This window comes from Hemicordylus capensis, chromosome 7 (genome assembly GCF_027244095.1).
Source record: "Hemicordylus capensis ecotype Gifberg chromosome 7, rHemCap1.1.pri, whole genome shotgun sequence".
Lineage (NCBI taxonomy): Eukaryota > Metazoa > Chordata > Lepidosauria > Squamata > Cordylidae > Hemicordylus > Hemicordylus capensis.
Genome location: NC_069663.1, coordinates 28716123 through 28735042, shown reverse-complemented (window position 1 = coordinate 28735042; position 18920 = coordinate 28716123). Strand labels below are relative to the sequence as shown.

Below are 18920 nucleotides of genomic sequence, written 5' to 3'. Positions count from 1 at the left end.
AAGAGGCACACGGCTGCCTGTGCAAAGAACACACACACATGTTCGTTTGTTCTTTCTTTCTCTTGGGTGCATCATCATCAAAGTGAATCAGCATCAAGCGTGGACAGAAATAGGTCGGGCCGATGCAATAGCCCTCCATGCCTCTGCGCCAATTATGAGTGAGCAGGTGGGGAGAGTAAGCATGTCGGCTAAGAGAGGACAAATATTTGTGACTAAGCAAAATATATCCAGGAGGGGGGCAGGCTGGAGGACAAGATGCCTGGGTTCTTCAGGAGCAGACTAAATGCAAATGGGGTGGGGTGGGGGAAGTGCAGGAGCCCAGCAGGCAGGAATTGTGGAGTGTGTTCCAAATGCACACACACCTCTACACATATCACAATGTGCAGAAAGGAAACTTGGGGAAAACCCCAAACAGCAGACACAGAATTAAAAAATCATTTGTAATGCATGAAGCAAGAGACAACCTTGATGACCTTTTGCCTTCACAATAACCCTGCAGTGTAGGTCCCAGTAGGCCTGGCCCATGACACTTTGCTGCCTGAAGCATAGCACCCAATGGTGTCTTTGCACTTCCCTTCCCTTTCTTTTTTCCTGTTACAATCCTCTCCAATTCCTTCCTTCTTTCAACTCTTCCCTTCTCGTGATTCAGCTAGGAAGAACAACATAGCTTCATTCATGGTGGAGGCAGTCCGACTCACCCGGCTTTCTCGTAGGGCCACCCTGGGTCCCACCAGAGGTGAGGAACAGAGGCCAAGAAGCTACTTGTGGGTTGCACAATTAATCCAGGGCAGAAGATTTCAAATTCAGCATTCTCAGTCCTCCCCTTGGACAAGAAAGTTTGGCTCTTCAGACAGTCCTTTTTCACCAAGACACTGAACATTCAAAGGCCTGTCCCCGCTTTCTGTGTGAATCTCTCCAGTCTCCGAGGCCAGTTGTGACCTGGAGGTCTGCAGGGAACAGAGAGCAGTTGCCCCCTGGATTCATGGCCAGATTAGGTTTCTATTTACATATTTCATGGATAGATTTGCATGTTTACAGTAGCGGCTCTTCCTAAGGAGCCAGGGGGATGCCAAATGAGGCGCAGTTGCCTCCGATTCCTGGCAGCTCTGGTTGTTCTTCTCTCTCCCATCCTGCCCTGCCCAATGGGAGCCATGCTGTCTGCAGGCTGGCCATTCATCAGGTGGAGCCGCACAGCCAGGGGTGTGTGTGTGTGTGATTCATTTCTAAAAGCAGGTGCAAAGGTTCAAGCCTGCCCAGAATCCAGATCCTCTCAAATTCACACCCAATCCTGGAGTCTGTGTACCTGACAATTAAATCTAATCAGAGACTGCACCAGAATATCTGTTCCTAGAGTTTACTGACATTTAAAGTTCTCAAATGGATCAGTTTTCTTGCTTGTGGGGAAATGCACCTGTTTTGAAGGGGAAACTGCAAAAATTCCTTGGCCGGATATGCCACCAGGGACCCACAGAAGTAGCTTTGCTGTTTGGCATCACTCTGGTTATGGATTAATTGCAAACCAGAGACACCTCCAGATCCAGTGACCCCAGACATGTCTAGTCACAGCCCTCCTTTGGGCCTCCTGGGGGGCGGAGGGGGCTTAGCTGGAAAGAGAGGACAGCCATTCTGTCTGGCCCACGCCCCTCGGCAGGGGGCAATCTCCTTTCAGCCAGCCATGAGGTGGCAGCAGCAACGGGCAGACAGGGGGCGGCCCAAATGGTGGTGCTGGTGGGGAAACCAGAGACCTAGAATAGCCCAGCCTGGCAGAGTCCTGTCTGATGGCTGGTGGGGCAGGCTGGCGGGGGCTAAATTTGGTGCCCGGTCACACTACCAGCAGGGCAGGCCCCACCTTGTCATTATTCCTGTCTCGCCTGCTGGTCAGTGTCCCCTGGAAGAGGAGCCTCCTGCAGCAGCTGCCAAAAACCCTTCTGCCTTTTGTGGTTATGAGCCGTTCCTTGAGGAATGCAAAAATGGTCAACCAAGATAGAGGGTTGCTTGCCTCTGGGAACAAATGCCACTCATTCCCCAGATCCAGGCAGACCATGGAGCCAGAACACCCTCTCCAACAGGGCCCCCGCTGGTGCTTAGTTTCTAAAACATTGCGGGGGAGGGGGGAGAAGTTGAGAAAAAATGTACTCTGTACATGCTCAGCAAGTGCTGAGTCCTAACTTGCTTGCAACATACCCAAGGAGATCCTGTCTGCAAATCTTAGCAGCAAGGGAATGGCACTCTGCACATGCTCAGAGGCACCTTTTGCTCTTTGTTATGTGCCTTGATACTGAGGCTGCACCACCTGCAAGGCATAAAATGGGCCCAAGTTATCCCTGTCAGGAGGCAAAATGAGAGCAGTCTGCCTTTCCAAGCCTGTGCCAAGCTACTCAGAAGTAGACCCACTGAGTTCAACAGAAATTATTCCACTGATGTGGACTTCCTGTAAATATTAATATTCTGAAAACATTTCTAGTGCCCTAGATCCAGGGGATCTGATTTTGTATGTTTATTTGGCTTCGAGTTAACAAACAAAACTGCAAAAGGTACCACATCAAGCTTAATATGTGCTGCATAAATATCTCAAAGTGTTTTCTTCCAAGAGTAAAAAAAATATGCACTGAAGCACGTGATTAGGAAAACAAAACATATGAATGTGGTTTAAATTTTCTGTTCAAACAAATTCAATGCTTTACTTGGAAATCATTTTTACTGGAATACTTGTAAATATTTTAAGATGTTGGCAATTCAATTGCATTCACTTCCTTTTTATTATTTAAATTTTAAGCAGGGAAGAAGACCCTAACAAATGTTAACATGTATTCTAACATACTCAAAGAACTGTTCATGTTATAGATTTCCTAGATATAATCTTCTGGAAAAAATTCATTACAGCTATTGAAACTGCCCAGTTGGACTGGCATTGCATCAATTCACTATGTTACTAATTAATTAGTAATATAAGCACTAATTGAGTAATTACTGGAGGGGGTTGGGAGCGGGAAGCACTGCTTTGCAGTGGTTCTGCTCCTACCTTTCGAGCAGATTCCAGATGGTGTCGCTTGGAGACTGTTGCTGTCCAAAAGGTGAACTTTTAAATAGTGTCCCACGTGGCTCCGAACAGTCTCCAATGGTCTTTAACATCTACATGAGACCATTGGGAAAGATCATCAGGAGATTTGGTGCAGGGTGTTGATGACACCCAGATCTGTTTCTCCATGTCAGCATCATCAGGAGAAGGCATAACCTCCCTAAACACCTGCCTGGATGAGGGATAACAAACTGGGAATCCATATACAACGGAGGTAATTATTGTGCACAGTTGGAGCCCAGGAGACAATTCTGATCCGCCGGTCCAGATCAAAATTCAGAGAGGGGTCCCACTTCCCCAGAAGGATCAGGGGTGCTTCTGGAATGCAGTATGGGGTGCTTTTCGATCCAATCCTCTCCCTGCTGTCTCAAGTTGAGGAAGTAGCCAGAGATGCTTTCTTTAAATGACCTCAGAACAGTAGTACATATGTTGGTACCCTCCAGACTTGACTACTGCAATGTGCTCTATGTGGGGCTGCCTTTGTCTGTAGTCTGGAAACTGCAGTTGGTACAGAATGCGGCACCCAGGTTGATCAAGTCATCTCACCATATTACTCCTATATTAAAAGAACTACACTGGCTACCAATAAGTTTCCAGGCAAAATACAAGGTGCTGGTTATCTTTCTCTCTCTCTCTCTCTCTCTCTCTCTAAGGCGTTCCCGTTGCTAATCCCATGTGTGGCAGCTCTCGCAAGAGTTTGCGAACGAGTTGCCAACAGTGGGAGAGGAAAGCAGTGCTGCGAGCAAACAGGCTTGCGGGCAAGGTGAAAAAGATGGCAGAGGGGGAAGAAAATGGTGGCGGGGAGGGCAAGGGAAGAAAGTGATGGGAGAACTAAAGACGCAGATGCTCTGTGCCTGGCCCAGCTAGTGACCTATAAAGCCCTAAACAGCACAGGCTCTGGTTATTTAAGAGAATGTATTTTTCACTATGAGTCCCATTGAGATCATCCAGAGAAGTTCGTCTGCAATAGCCACCGGCTCGTCTGGTGGCCACTCAGGGATGGGCCTTCTCTGTTGCTGCCCTGAGACTCTGGAATGTGCTCCTTGCTGAAATAAGAGCCTCCCCATCTCTGACAATTTTTACAAAGTCTCTAAAGATACATTTATTCACCCAAGCTTTTTAACCAGACTGTGGTTTTAAATTTGTTTTAAGGTCTTTATTTCTGCTTTGTTTTATGTTGTTGTAAACCACCTAGAGACAGAAATTTGAGACAGTGTACAAATATAACAAACACATACACACACACACACAGCCAGGGATTCCCAGCCTTGGGTCTCCATATGTTGTTGTTGGATTACAACTCCCACCATCCCAAGCCCCAATGGCTGAAGCGGGGTCATAGGAGGTGTCCCACAACATCCAGAGAAAACCCACGTTTTCAAGAGAGTTCCTCCTCCAGAGAAAAATCAGGGAGAACATCAAGAAATTCTCAAAGTGGTTTATGAACACACAAAAGGATAAGAAGATGGTTCACTGCCTCAAATGGCTCACAGTCTAACAAGAAAGAAACCAGCAACAGTCACTGAGACGGACTCTGTGCTGCTCCAAGGTTGCCAGAACCTAAGGGGTATACTCATGGGTCAAATGGGCCATAAGCCAGAATTTGGCTTTTTAAAAGCCAAATCTGGCCACCTAGTACAGGGGCAGTTGCTCCCCCTTTGCCAAAGAAGAGAAGACAGTCGTCACTTTAAAAGCTGCCTCTTTCTTTAGCTCGCGCTGCGACTTCATTTATGCACATGCAGAGGTCGGAATAAAGTGCAAAATCAGAAACAGAAGAATGGTGAACTATTAACACATCCCTGTTGCTCCAGGGATCAGACTAGGTCATCTGGAATCCTGGAGTCTAGGAGGAAACTTGGGTGGAGAAATCTGTAAATGCCCCTCACCTATTCCAAGTCACATTAAAGGCATACACAGGGGGCATGTGTGGGGAAGCCTCTACTGATGCTTTCCTCAGCAGACTTGCTGGCAGATATATATATATTTTTAAAAAGAAAGACGGCAGCTCCCAACCAGAAACTGAAAGGGTCTTCTTACACACAGGCAAGTAAACCACAGGCAGTAAATGGCAGGGAAGGTTCCCAAGCCCCAGATGCTGGAGTACATCTGGAGTTGATCAGACAGCTTTAGATGTGCAAAAACAAAAAAAGAGCTGGCAAGGCACTGTACAAGGATGACAGAGAGACAGACTGGCACGCAAACACGTCCTTCCCCCTATACCTGCAGGTTACATAAATTTCTCCTTTGGCTGCTGTGTCAGCTGCTTGCTGGGTGGAGAAAAACTGCAAACCCATTAATGTGGGAGTGGCTAGATAAGCCTTACCTGAAACACCTGCTAAATCCTTCCCACAAGCCAGGGAGGGGCTCTGCAAAGGCCTCAGATCAAAAGCAAGCTGTTCCTATGATAGCATCGCTTTCTCCTTTCTAAGGTTCTCCTGGCCGGAATTCATGCTTTCCGCTTTTCTGAGCCTGAGCAAGAGACATTGGATTCCTTTCCTGGGTGGTGGCAGAGCGAGTCCAGTATGTACTATGTTAGTTGTTGAATTTTAAAGAGAAGCAACACCAGTGCTAAATCCTTTCTGGAAGTGAAGCCCAGTAAGACCCCCCCCCGGGGGCCCAGGAACAAAATCTTTGTAGGGCCCCCGCATTGCACGCCCCAAGCCACGGCCCCTGTGTGTGATGTCAGATGGAAGGAGCGGAGAAACAGACATGGGGGGGAAATACAGCCAAGATCTTATTTGGTTCCAACTTTCCTTCTGCAAACTGTAATATGAGCAAGAGGAGTGAGGAGGAGGCCCATTATATTATGTAGCACTGTCCCTTTCAAATGCTTTATTCTAGTGATTGCCAAGTACCCTGGGAACTCTCTGCCTCTAGAATGTGGGTGTTAACCATCACAACTGGAATGCAACCAGAAGCCTTGGGAAGGGTTAGTGTGAACTTTTCACTTTTACATAAGCTGTAGGAAAGGTCAGATAAGGCAGGAAGGGGAAAGGCAGGATCTGGGTTTAACAACACAGAATGTTTTGGCTTTTTCACCTTGGCTCTCCAGGGATCATTGAACGATAACTCCTGTCATCAAATTCTAGAATCCGGGGGTGCCTGAATGCACCTTTCTATTTAGGAATTAAATAGAGAGTACTCAACCCCCTACATAGGGGGTACACTTCTCAATTTAGGAACATAGGAAGCTGCCATATACCAAGTCAGACCATTGGTCTATCTAGCTGAGTACACAGACTGGCAGTGACTTCCCAAGGTTGCAGGCAGGAATATCTCTCAGCCCAATCTTGGAGATGCTGCCAGTGAGGGAGCTTGGAACCTCAGATGCTCTTCCCAGAGTGGCTTGATCCCCTGAGGAGAAGATCTGCCATCTCTGAAATGGGGGTGGGGGGCGCTGCCATCCCTGAAATGGGGGTGGGGGGCGCTGCCATCCCTGAAATGGGGGTGGGGGGCGCTGCCATCCCTGAAATGGGGGTGGGGGGCGCTGCCATCCCTGAAATGGGGGTGGGGGGCGCTGCCATCCCTGAAATGGGGGTGGGGGGCGCTGCCATCCCTGAAATGGGGGTGGGGGGCGCTGCCATCCCTGAAATGGGGGTGGGGGGCGCTGCCATCCCTGAAATGGGGGTGGGGGGGCGCTGCCATCCCTGAAATGGGGGTGGGGGGGCGCTGCCATCCCTGAAATGGGGGTGGGGGGGCGCTGTCTTCCTCGCCCCCCTCCTCCTTGGCCCGCTGCAGGCCTGTCTGAGCTTTCAAGCCATTTCTAGAATGATAGTAAAAGTTTCTATTAATACCAACAAAAGCGGCAGGAGCAGCCGCAGCAGCAGCAGCCAGGGCTGTGAGAAAGGGATTCCCTCTGACGTAATTGCTAGGATACCAATAAACAAGCAAAGACAAGGCCATATATGGGCTAGCTAGCTGCGTCACAGGAAAGCGGGACGGAGCAAGGGATCCCCTGCCTTTCGCCTTGAAAAAGACCCCCTTCCCCGGGCTCGAGCGGGACCATTTTCGGCAGCAGAGGCCCTCGGAGACGGAGGGAGCCGCTGGCCGAGTTGGGGGCCTGGCGACGGCCGGGAAGCCGACTTCCAGGGGGCCGTTTGAGGCTCCTTTTGGTGACGTCAGGAGGGGGACCGACCTCTTTTGTATAAATACGCTTGGCTGCGAGCGTGGTTCATTCATAAGATTGGGGTCCGGGAAGAACGAACGGCAGGGACGGCACAACAGCGGGCTGCGGAGCGCGGGACTTCGGGGCAGCCCCAACTTCTCCTCTCGGCCAATTTAGAATTGCGGCTACACCACTCGCCAAGAACCGGAGTCGCTTCGGATTGCTACTTGGATTTGCTGGGCGCTTTCTTTGCACACTTTTGATTTGGGGGGCTGGTGGCCTGACCGGGGGAACTTCGGCCTGGCGTTTTCCCCTCCCCCCGCCCCCTTGGCAATATGCGGCTACAACTTTGAACGGAAGCGGAGAAGAGGCGGAGGCAGGGGGGCTCCGGACCTCTGGGCGCCTCTCCCCCCAAGCGCAGGCAGCTGAAGGGGGGAAAGGGAAAGAGAGAGAAGCCACCGCCGTTGCCTCGCTTGCATCGGAGTCACCCAGCCGGACAGCCAGCCGCCGGGCGAGGAGAGGGGTGTCTCGGCTTGTCCGCTCTGCCGCTCGCCCCTCATCTTGGCTTCCAGGCGTCCCCCGCGCGGCCGCGGCCTTCCCCCTGCACCCCCGAGGGAGATGTATCAGGGCTTCCCCGGAGACTACGACTCCACCTCGCGGTGCAGCTCGTCCCCTTCGGCCGAGTCCCAGTACCTCTCCTCGGTGGATTCTTTCGGGAGCCCCACGGCCGCCGCTGCCGCCTCCTCGCAGGTAAGGATCCGGGACTGAGGACTTCCTCGCCTGTCCCGCCGAGTCTTGCACGGGATCGGGGCGGGTCGGGGCAGGTGCGGTGGGGTCCGGAAGCGGCTCCCTTCCTCCTCCTCCTCCTCGGTCGGGGGCTGCTCCTCGCCCTGTGGGCGTCCAGCGGTGCTCCCTCCGCTTTGCATGCAGTCAATTATTACCTTTATTTGGTGCACGAGTTAAATGCCGGGACCGGCTGGCTGCAGCGTCTACGTGGAGGAGGAGAAAGTTGGGGTGGCGGCAGCTGTTCCTGGGGGTGGGGGCGCAAGTCTCCGCGCTAGCGGCGCTCAGCCTTCCTAAACTCTTCCCGTATCCCGCCTGTCCGCGGGTATAGAGACGCGCATGCGCACAGGGGAGGCGGTGGCGGGGGAGCGCGGAGGGAAGGGGGGCGGGGTTGTGCGTAACGCATGACGTACTGGAACCCTCCGTACTGACGTGAGGCACGTACGGCGCGTTTTCCTCCCTCCCGCCCCAGGCGCGCGCGGGTTATTTTGGAACGCTGGTCCGCCCCCGTTGCTAAGGGGAGGGGCAGGCGGAGGGGTCGCGTTGATTGGTCGAGCCTGGGAGGAGAGACCCCGCCCCCTCAGCCGCTTCTGCAGCTCTGCTGTTACTTTCTTTGTAGAAAAGGAAATGCTAAAAATAAGTCGCTGATGTGGGGCGGAGTTCGAAATGCACCACACCATATGGATTGCATAAGATTGCACTCTGCTTAGGGTGAGGCTGGAAGGGCCTGCTGCATCCCAGAATAGTTCATCTTGTTGGAGAATGGGGTCCCTTGCAGCAGCCCTCAGATGCACCAGCACTCCCTTTCCTTGCAAGGAGGGATCAGAGCCCCGCAAGAGCTGGGGGTCTCGGGGGTCAGAGGCAGCAGGCATGCTCCCCGCCATGCGCGTGCAAGAGTGCCGAGGGCTCTGTAGTCAAAGAAGCCTCCAGGGAGAGGGAGGGTGGCTGCGAGTACAGCACGCACCCAGTGGCAGCACCCTGCATAGGAAAGAGGCAGAAATGCGGCTCCCTCCAGGTCTTTGCCAGTGGACGGCCCCAAGGCCCCACGGGGAGTAGGGTCAGAAGGTGTGTGACCCCCAAGCAGGCTTGTCTCCCCCCACACACACACACCCCCAATTGAAAGTGCTCTCAGTTCCAGCCCCACGGCGGGAACCACTTTCCTTGCTTTTGTGTGCGAAGGTGCCAATCAGTGAACGAGACTTGTTTGGCGACCTGCCCTCTTCACATGCACACAGGGCTTCTCCACCCACCAGAAGCAACAAGCCGGCGACTTGGCAGTTGTGCCCTGAGCTACCTGGAGCTCTCTGTCAGGGACCCCAGTGAGCGTTTTCTTGCTGGGTTGCCCCCCCCCCCCGGGCCTCTTCTGCTCCTCCAGAGCTTCGGGCAGAGCAACTGTCCTCCTGTTCCATCTTCCACTGGCTTGTGGGCTTTGAGGCTGGGACCTGAGCAAGGACGTAAGCAAACACACAACCCCCTGGTTCCACAGAGGGTCCCTCCTTCCTCGATAATGGGCAGCTGGGTTGTCCCTGGGGGTAGCAGCCATTGGTCGCTCCCCCCTTTCTCTTCAGCAGAGCCCTTCCCAACAGCCCATGCTGCTTGGCATCCAAGCCGTAAGGCCTTGGAAAGGGCTCCTTGAGGCATCTGAGGTTAGCCTCTGGTTCCGACCTGGGCAGGAAATGCATTCCAGACTGAACTAACGCATTGCTAGGCTGACTTCAGCTTGCCTACTTCTTAAGAGGTTCACTACACTTGGGGTCCTTGGATGTCCTGAGAGTACAGCTCTCCCCTCATCCCCAGCCACAGTGGTCAGAGTTGTGTTCGCAACACCCGGAGACTCAAAGGTGGGGAGGAAAAGATGCTCCCCGTTACATTGCAGCGCTTGTCTTCTTGCTTTGAAAGCAATCCAGTTTGGAGAGTCCACGGACCACCTCCTGTCTCCTGCCCCTGGGCTCTGATTGTGGGTGGTGAAGGGATAAGATCCCTTCCAGAGACATCCTAGGGCAGCAGCTCTAGGAATGGAGGAGAGTGGCACCAGCTGTTGCTGAACCCAGTCTTGGAATAGATGGGCTCGCTAGTCATTGCAAACATGCACACGCAGTTGAGTCTTGGGGTGCTGGGGGCCAAAATGGAGGAGAGTTAATTGTTTAGCAGCTTGTCAGAGCAGGCCAATAGCAATCTTCTGCGGGCAGCTCTTGATAGGCAATTGCTGAGAGCTTCTTTGAGCTTTCTAAAAGGAAGTGTGGGATATTTTATTTGTTTGTTCGATTTCTATACCGCCCTTCCAGAAATGGCTCAGGGCGGTTTACACAGAGAAATAATAAGTAAATAAGGTGGCTCCCTGTCCCCAAAGGGCTCACAATCTAAAAGAAACATATGATAGACACCAGCAACAGTCACTGTGCTGGGGGTAGATAGGGCCAGTTACTCTCCCCCTGCTAAATAAAGAGAATCACCACAGTAAAAGGTGCCTCTTTGCCAAGTTAGCAGGGATAGGAGTATAATGGAGCAAATATAGCTTTTTGTCCTCTCAGAGAGTTTAAGGGCTCCCTCTCCCCGAGAGTGGAGTGTCTCAGCCTGCTATGTCTGAATGCCCATGAACAGCCTACGCACAACCTTCTGCCCTCTCCAGCCCCAGCTCCAGCTGCCAAACAGAATTATGCCCACCTTCTCGGTGTGTAGCCCTCTCGCCAAGTACAAGAGGATGAGTCTCTGCCCTGAGGCGATTGCACTCTAGAATGAAACACTGGGAGGGGAGGGGAGGGAAGAAGCGGAAGGAGGTGCATCTATTTCCTGTGCTTGGCTTAAAGTGGGTGTCCCAAAGGCTACCTGGAGGAGCTGGGTATTTTTGAGGAGAGATGTGCACGAAGTCGGAGAAGTGGCGTCATGGAGGCTGCCAGGGAAGCAGTTGGCTGCCTGGGCCCTGGCTGCCCAGCAGAGTGGAGGGGAGTCTGTGTGCGTCCTCCTCGGCCCCTCTCTGAGCTTGCCCTTTCCTTGTGTCTCTCCAGGAGTGCAGTGGCCTTGGGGAAATGCCTGGATCCTTTGTGCCAACAGTGACAGCAATATCCACTAGCCAAGACCTCCAGTGGCTGGTGCAGCCTACCCTGATCTCTTCCATGGCGCAGTCTCAGCAGCCTCCGGGCCAGCAAATGCCGCCACAGCAGCAGCAGCAGCAGCAGCCGCCTCCCGTGGACCCTTATGACCTGCCTGGCACCAGCTACTCCACCCCAGGAATGAGTGCCTACCCTGCCGGCCCCTCCGCAGCCCCCATGGCGGCCACGCCACCCCGCTCCACCAGGGCCCGGGCCCGAAGGACACGCGAGGAAACGGTGAGTGGGCAGGGTGGCAGCAGGGCCCTCCTTCTTCCGTGGCATCCCCAACAAGGTCTCCAACTCAAACTGCTTTGCGCCCCAAATCCCAGCCTGAAACCTGCCCGCCCCCCAGCCCAGCCCATCGGAAACCTCAACCCCACCATTGCTAAACCCGGCAGGCTTGCTGCGTTGAGGGTTAGGGATCCAGGCAGACGGGGCCTGCTTTGCCTTGCTCTTCCACCGAAGATGGTTTGGGCAGGGTTGGTGGGCATAGAAGGGAAAGCATGGGCGGCAGAGTGCCCACAACCACAGGGAGGCCTTTGCCAGTCCTGCCTGGCAGGGGCTTGGTGGGTCCACTTGATGCTCTGAACATGGACTGTTCAGTTGCAGGGTGGGACTGCCCCTCACTAGACAGCCGGCAAGATAGCAATGATCGGGCGTTACAGCTTGTTGTGAGGGATGCTGCATCGAGATAATCCCCGTGAAGCACTCTGCGCAATCGAAAGGTGCCCTGCAAATGCCGCTGCTTCACTCTGCAACACCTGGTCCCTGCTAAAGTGACGGGCAGGTGCTCTAGTCTTCTGCTCCTCTGGCTGGAGGCTGCAGCAAATGGGGTGGGTCAAAGGCTGGCACTTCGCATAAGGCTGTGGGGAACTGGGCATACGGAGAGCCAGAGGTCGAGAGCCATCTTCTGGTCCTTGCACGGCAGTCAGGTTGGAGCAGCCTCTCCCAGCCCAGTTAGGGATGGGTGCAGCTGGGTTGCCTGTTGTGGTTGTCAGACCAGAAAGCCCCTTCCCAGCTAGGGCAGGCATCGTCCCAGGGGAAGCTCCGGGGTCTCCATCCCTTGCCTGACTTCCTGCCTCTTGTCTTTGCAGCTGACACCAGAGGAGGAGGAAAAACGCCGTGTCCGTCGGGAGCGGAACAAGCTCGCAGCGGCAAAATGTCGGAATCGCCGCCGGGAGCTGACTGATCGGCTGCAAGCGGTGAGTGTGTGTGTGTGTGTGTGGGAGCTGTGACTCCCTGGCGAGCAGAAGATTTAAGCTGGGGGTGGAATGACACTGCCCTTGGGACCTCCCCTCAGGTTTCAGAGGGGTGAAGGAGGCCCAGATCTGACTCCCTGGCTAGCCCTGCCACTGTGCAGGGCGAGGGCGCTGTGGAAGGACAGGGACTGGATCCCTCCCCACCAAGGGAGCACCTTCTCCAAGGCCAGCCCCAGGCACCACCCAGCAGTGGTCTGTCTCTGTTCTGGCCGAGTGCCTCCCTAAGCCCATATTCTCGATCTTGGAGATGTGAATGAAACTTCCCTTCTTTCTGCAAGCTTTGGAATAAGGCATCTTATATAGTTCTGGTTTGCTGGTTTAGCGAAGGAAGGGCACAGAAACTTGGATTTGATTTTTGTGCGCAATGGCTTCTCTTCTTGTGACTCATTAAGTCATGTTTAGGTTCCCATGTTTGGGAAAGTAACCACTTTTCTCTATACAAAATATGCAGGCTGGGGAGAGCTCCCTCCCTACTCTCTTAAGTGGGGTTCCATGGCGAGACATTTTTTTGCCAGTTGGATGAAGCTGCTGTCCTTCGACAAAGCTACCATTTTCCCTCCCCCTTTTCCAGACTTCCTGTTGAGAGCCTGTCCTCTCCTCCCACCCTAGTTCAGGTTTATTTCCTCCCACCCTAGCTTGTCCATGCTTTCCCTTTGATCCTCTGCAAGGTGGTTGCCACTCTAGCCTGCCCATCTGGCGGTGAAGTAAGCCACTGAGTCGCTCCTTCCTGGCTGTGTGGCTCTGCTGGGTTTTGCAGCTCCTGTCCTGGAAGAGAGAGAAATGGCTGGCTAGAGTGGGGCAGAAAAGATCCCTAGTTCTCTTTCCCTTGCAGGCCCAAACATTAGGTAGGAGGTCTGTGGGCACACCCCACTGTGGAAGGTTAGTGCCTGCTTGGCTGCTTCCTTCGTTGATCTGGCGCTGGACTGGAGAGAGAAAGTCCAGGTGGAACAAGGCGTGCTAGAGCCCCATGGGGCTGTCGGCTTCCCCCCCAAGCAATGTAGAGATCCTTTGGGAAGAGAGGTGAAGTTGGGCCTGGCCCGGTAGCGGGTTGGAGGGGTGCAGGGAGCCGGCAAGAGAGCCAAGAGGGGAGCCTTGCTTCCCCCTCTCCCCGAAGGAGGCCTGCCCCTCGCCCTGCCCCTGCTCAGCCCGCCAAGTCGCACTGCACCCGGCTTGCATGCCCCTCTGCTGCGCTGCTCCCCATACTGACTCTGGTGCTCCCCCTCCTCCCCAGGAGACAGACCAACTGGAGGAAGAGAAGGCCGAGCTGGAGTCTGAGATAGCTGAACTGCAGAAGGAGAGAGAGCGGCTGGAGTTTGTTCTGGTGGCTCACAAGCCGAGCTGCAAAATCCCCTTCGAGGACGTGCCAGAGCTGAGCGGGCAGCCCAGCACCTCGACTGAGGTGAGCGCTCTAGCCATGCCGGTCAAAGAGGACCCCTTTGGGCCGACGGCGGCCTACTCATCGCTGCCCCTCCACTACCAGCAGACCCTTGGCGGAGTCCAAGCCGTGGGCCCGGCGGAGGTAGCGTTTTGTAGTTCTTACTTTACACATGGTGAACAGGTGACCGCCCCGTACCCGGCTAACCCTTCATATACATCTTCGTTTGTGTTCACCTACCCAGAGGGCGCCACCTGCGGAGCCACCCACCAGCGGAACAGCAGCAGCGACCAGTCCTCGGACTCCCTGAACTCTCCCTCGCTCCTTGCTTTGTGAAACTCAAAACCCAAACTTAGTTGCGCGCTCTCTAACCTCTAAGCCCACCTGTGCAAACCTCTCTGTGAATAAGCGGGGCGAAGAGATGGAAACGCACCCCCTGCCCCAAGCCACCTTGGAGCATCCCATGTACATGATGCCAAAAGACAGACTGAGAAACCTTGGCCAGCAGCGCCACTGCCACCTCTCTAGCCACGTGCCATGTTTAAACTTCGGGAGGGCACAGCCCCGTTCGCAGGCGGATCGTTGCTGATGGTGCCCAGCTTTTAAATTTCTGCCTTGGGGTGGTTTTTTTGCAATGTTCAACTCTGGAGGAACACGGAGGATGCTATTTGGACTGCCATCGTTGGATCCAGCACTTGGAGGGAGGCTGAGCCTAGCTTGCTCTCTGGAATCGCCAGGGGCAGAGGGGGTGCCTCCTCTTTCCATGGAAAAGGGACTCCTGGTTGAGCACGGACTGTCCTGTTTCTCTACTCTGTTGTAAGAAGCTGAGCAAAGGAGATGGCTTGTCAGTGGGGAAAATGAGGATGAATGGGGTTCCCCTCCCTGGCCCAAATCTCTTCCCACCTACTGTGTAGTGTGTTGCATCTTGTGCTGCAGGCCTTCAGTTCTTTGCCTGTTGTCAGCCAACCATCCTTGCACAACCTATACTTTGGGGTCCCCTTAGAAGAAGCTGGAATTTGCCAGTTCTCTCCAGCCTGGGCTACGAAGGGCCACCCTGCTGTAGAAGTGGCGAGTGGCTTCCTCTGGTCCGTTGCCTGGTACTGAGCAGATACCTGCCCAATGCTGTGCCTCAGAAACACAGTTCAGCCTCCCATGATGCAGGCAGGGTGCTTAAAACCCTTTGACTGCTGTGGAGCTTAAGCAGCTGACAGTGCAATCGTAAGCATGTTTACTCAGAAGTAAGTCCCAGTGAGTTCAATGAGATGTTCTAAGTGGGCTCTGGATTTCAGAGAGTATGTACTACTGAGTTTGGTAGGACATACTATTTAGTAAGTGTGCATAGATTGTGACTTTAATCCGTTGTAGAGCTAAAATGTGTTTCTGGGAGAGAACCTTTTAAAAGACACTTTAACTGGCTTTTCCCCCACCCCGCCCCTGCATCTTCTAATCTAATCTATGACTATTTTTAGATGGAGGGTGTTTAGGGACAAAATTCTGTCAGACATTGAATCTGGCTATCTGAATACTTACCAGAGCTGACTTATTGGCAAATGTCCCTCAAACAAAATTCTGAACACATATTCGAGAACATCAGTCCAAAAACCTCAGCTAGAAATACTGAAATTCCGCTGGCTTCTGGGTTTGTGCAAAAATTAGGGGCCTTCCATTCCCACCCCCCAGAAAGCCTTGCTGTCCTCTTCACTGAGAGGTCAAGACATGCCATGTTTGGCTGGTAGTGGGAGGGGGAAAATGTGTGGCTTTTCGCGGTGGCGGATTACCGTCTAGGCAGCCGCCTATGGTGGCAAATCTTGGGGAGCAGCATCTTGGATGGAAACCTTATCTTTCCCCCTCTTAAAAACCTTTATCGATGCTGCTGTGTAGCGGCAGAGGTGCCACCTGCCTCCTAAACCATCCCAGGAGGTGAGGTTGGGCACTGGAGGACAGCGGCAAAAGGGCTCCTCCCTCAAGCCTGGCTCACTCGCAGATGAGACAGAGCGGGCAATTTCGGGCCTCTGCGCACTTGCGTCCAGAAATGTGCGTCCAGAAATGTCTGTGCGCAGAGGCTGGAAATCGCCCGCTCTGTCTCATCTGCGAGAAAGCCAGGCTTGAGGGAGGAGCCCTTTTGCTGCCGTCTGCCCATCCTCCAGTGCCCAACCTCACCTCCTGGGATGGCTTAGGAGGCGGGCAGAGCCTCGGCCGTTACACAGCAGCATCGATAAAGGTAAAAGGCAGAAATGTTTCCCGCCCCAAGCCCCCTTGCTCTTGTCCCTGGGGCGGCAAACCTTTGGCTGGCTATGGGCAGCCCAAAGATTAATCCGCCCCTGGCTTTTTGCTGTGGCACAGTGGACTGACTGGGACCCCACTTCAGTGCCCCCAAGGGGCTGTACTCCCCACCCCCACCCCACCCCACACTGCTTTTAATTGGCTGGTCCTCCCAGTTCCCCCTTCTTATCCCCAGAATGAGTCCTCTTCTCACTGGGGCTTCTTCCTTGCTCAGTTTCCTCTGTGGGTGAGGAGGTAATTTGGAGAGGTTTGCCTGGACTGTATTTGGGGGTGCACCAGCCTTGCTGATATACTGTGAATGGACCTTGCTCTCTCTCTCTCTCTCTCGTATCAACTTGGCATTGTGAGCCTCTGTGTGCATTTTTGCCCTTTGCTAGCTGTGTTGGTTGGTGATTCGAACCCAGCTCCTGCCCCCTACTTTCTCATTCTCTGGTCTTAACCTAGGCCTTGTGGCTGTTTTTGCTCACAGCAGTCTAGGTGTCACCCAAGCCCAGAATGTGGCTTCCCCCCCCCCCGCCCCACTCCCACTCGGCCTTTGGTACTTAGCTGCCCCTCTCCCTCGGGCTCCCTCCTTGACCCTCCATCTCTCCCCCACCTCTGCTCTCCTGCTGCCTTCTGGACAGTGCTTCGGTGCCTCTGAAGCTTCGATCCTGAGCTGCTAAGTATTTGCTTTGTGAAAAGTGCCAAGGTCTACTCCGAGCATAGAGATGCCACCTCTATGACTTCTGGGTGGCTACACACACACACACGTCCACTCTTCCACAAGGTCTCTCCGCTTTGGTTCTCAGCTGCAGCTACAGTGTAGTGTGTGTGTGTGTGTGTGTGCGTGTGTGTGTGTGTGCGCGCACGTGTGCTTCTGCAACAGTGCTGCCTGCTTCGGACACCACACTGCCTCTTAGTAACTCACCACACAAGTGTGTTCATGGACTGGGAAAGCCGTTGTGTTGCTTTTTGGATCTCTAGAGCACGAATGCCACGTTGCTATACAGAATGTTTCCAAGTCCCCCCGCCCCCATGACCAAGCTTTTGATGTATGTTTTTTCTTTTTTTCTTTTCTTTTTTAAAAACAACCTTAAATCTGTGGAGTTTTGTTTTAACTCACATTATTATTATTTTTTTAAGATTGCTTATTATATACCTGCTGGGGGATGGGGAAGTATTTTTAATTTTTTAATTATTATTATAATTATTATTATTATATTATTATTATTAACCCCCCATGCTGTAATTTCTGTGGTATGTGTTGCTGAGCAACGGGGGGGCCAGCCGCGGGAACCGGGGGAGAAACCTTCGATCCTGCCTTGGCCCTCTTGTCCTGCACTTAACTGGTTAGCAAAATGGCAAATAAAGATGTTAAGCTTTGGAAAAAATGCACTTTTTTATTATGGAGATAAGATCTATTTTTTCAAACTCATGTAAAAAAAACAACCCAACCCCATTAAGGTGCAATAAAAGATCTCGATGCCGTAGATCTGTTTGGCTTTCTCTGCACCAAGACCCGATCGCCTCTTTGCGTTCAGGGCAGGGCTGGGGGTGGAAGCGGGGGCGGGGGGGGGGGAAGGTGGGCTTCCGTGCTGCGGAAGGAGTTTCAGCGGGAGGGAGGCTGGCTGGCTTCTGAACTCTGGTCCTGGAGTGCCCTCTGCTGCTGGGCTGGAGGAGCTGGCTGGGGCGAGGCAGCATCAGTCCAAGAACCGGTCGCCAGATTAGGTCCTTTAAATAAAGGTCTGAGGTCTGGGCCCACAGCCCCCACCCTTGATCATTAAACTCAATCAGACCGCCGCCCCCCACCCAGGAATAATTATGGCTTTTTAAAGTATTGTATTACAGCACCTAGAAAAGCTTGATCACAAGCGCTCCACTGTGGTGGTCTTTGATTAAAGAAAGCACACAACTAACTTTAAAAAACATGCACTTAAATTCTGGAATTTGGATGGGAATTGCCCCTTGGCCTGTGAAGCAGCAGCAGCAGCAGCAGCAGCCGGGCTTCTCCACCGGGGTCTCCAGATGTTGGACTACAACTCCCATCATCCTAGAGTGAGCCAAGTGGCCCTGAGCAAACATCCTTCTGAGCCCTTTTAAGCCTGCATCTTGTTGCTGTCTCGGGGCTCAGAGGAGGGCAGAGCGAAAAGGAACCAGGTGCGGGGTCCATTCCGTCCCCAGCTTGAGCAGGGCCTCCCACCCCCTCTCTGGACCTTCTTGGGCTTCTTAGCAGCTCTTGTGTCTTCTGCCTCAGAAGGGGGAGTCGTCTTGGGCTCTTGCTGGGAATGATGTCTGGAAGGCTTTGCTGGCTGTGTGGTACATAGGAAAACGGGGAGCTGCCGTATACTGAGTCAGGCCATTAGTCCATCTAGCTCAGTACTGTCTACACAGACTGGCAGCAGCTTCTCCAAGGCTGCAGGCCGGAGTCTCTCTTGGAGATGCTGCCAGGGAGGGATCTTGGAACCTCCTGCATGCAAGCAGTTAGGTGCTCTTCCCAGAGTGGTCCCTTCCTTGGAAGTGGTCTCTCTCCCATTCAAATGCAAACCGGGGTGGGCCCTGCTTAACAAAGGGGGCAATTCAGGCTTGCTACCACGAGACCAACTGTCCACCCTTTATGTGGTGGTGCTCAAAGTGTGCTGTAGGCTGGAGCAGTGCAAGGAAAGGAGCAAGAACCCTTCCCAGGTGATGCTGCGATAGACATGCCTGTGGTGAGCAGCTCTTCCTGGGCACGTCCTCCTTGTGATATGGCAACTTGGCTTGTCTGGTGCTGAAGGATGCTGCTACTCCAACGTGCCTTCCTAAAGCACTTTCAAGAGGCATGCAGTTTTCTTCCTCTCTTTTGCCGCCACCCCCCCCCCCCATGTTTAGCATCAGAATCAGCATGGCTTCTCCCGGGCTGGTGTTCTTGTATAATGGGATGGGTTAGGGTGTGGTGTCTGGTTAGAACCTCTGGCTGGGAGCAAGAAGA

General features: G+C 53.3%; 1 protein-coding gene across 2 annotated transcripts; it reads left to right on the top strand.

The window, feature by feature from the left end:
* Positions 1-6985: 6985 nt before the first annotated feature.
* On the top strand, positions 6986-14577 carry FOSB (FosB proto-oncogene, AP-1 transcription factor subunit). 2 transcript variants are annotated; one of them, XM_053266775.1, is made up of 5 exons: positions 6986-7934; positions 10973-11293; positions 12151-12258; positions 13547-13834; positions 13935-14577. In XM_053266775.1, exons 1-5 carry the CDS (start codon positions 7803-7805, stop codon positions 13998-14000), a joined length of 915 nt encoding a protein of 304 aa, XP_053122750.1. In that variant the 5' UTR covers positions 6986-7802; the 3' UTR covers positions 14001-14577. The 2 variants fall into 2 exon arrangements, with proteins under 2 accessions (XP_053122750.1, XP_053122749.1); XM_053266774.1 differs by having other exon boundaries at positions 6987-7934; positions 13547-14577.
* The last annotated feature ends 4343 nt before the right edge of the window (positions 14578-18920 follow it).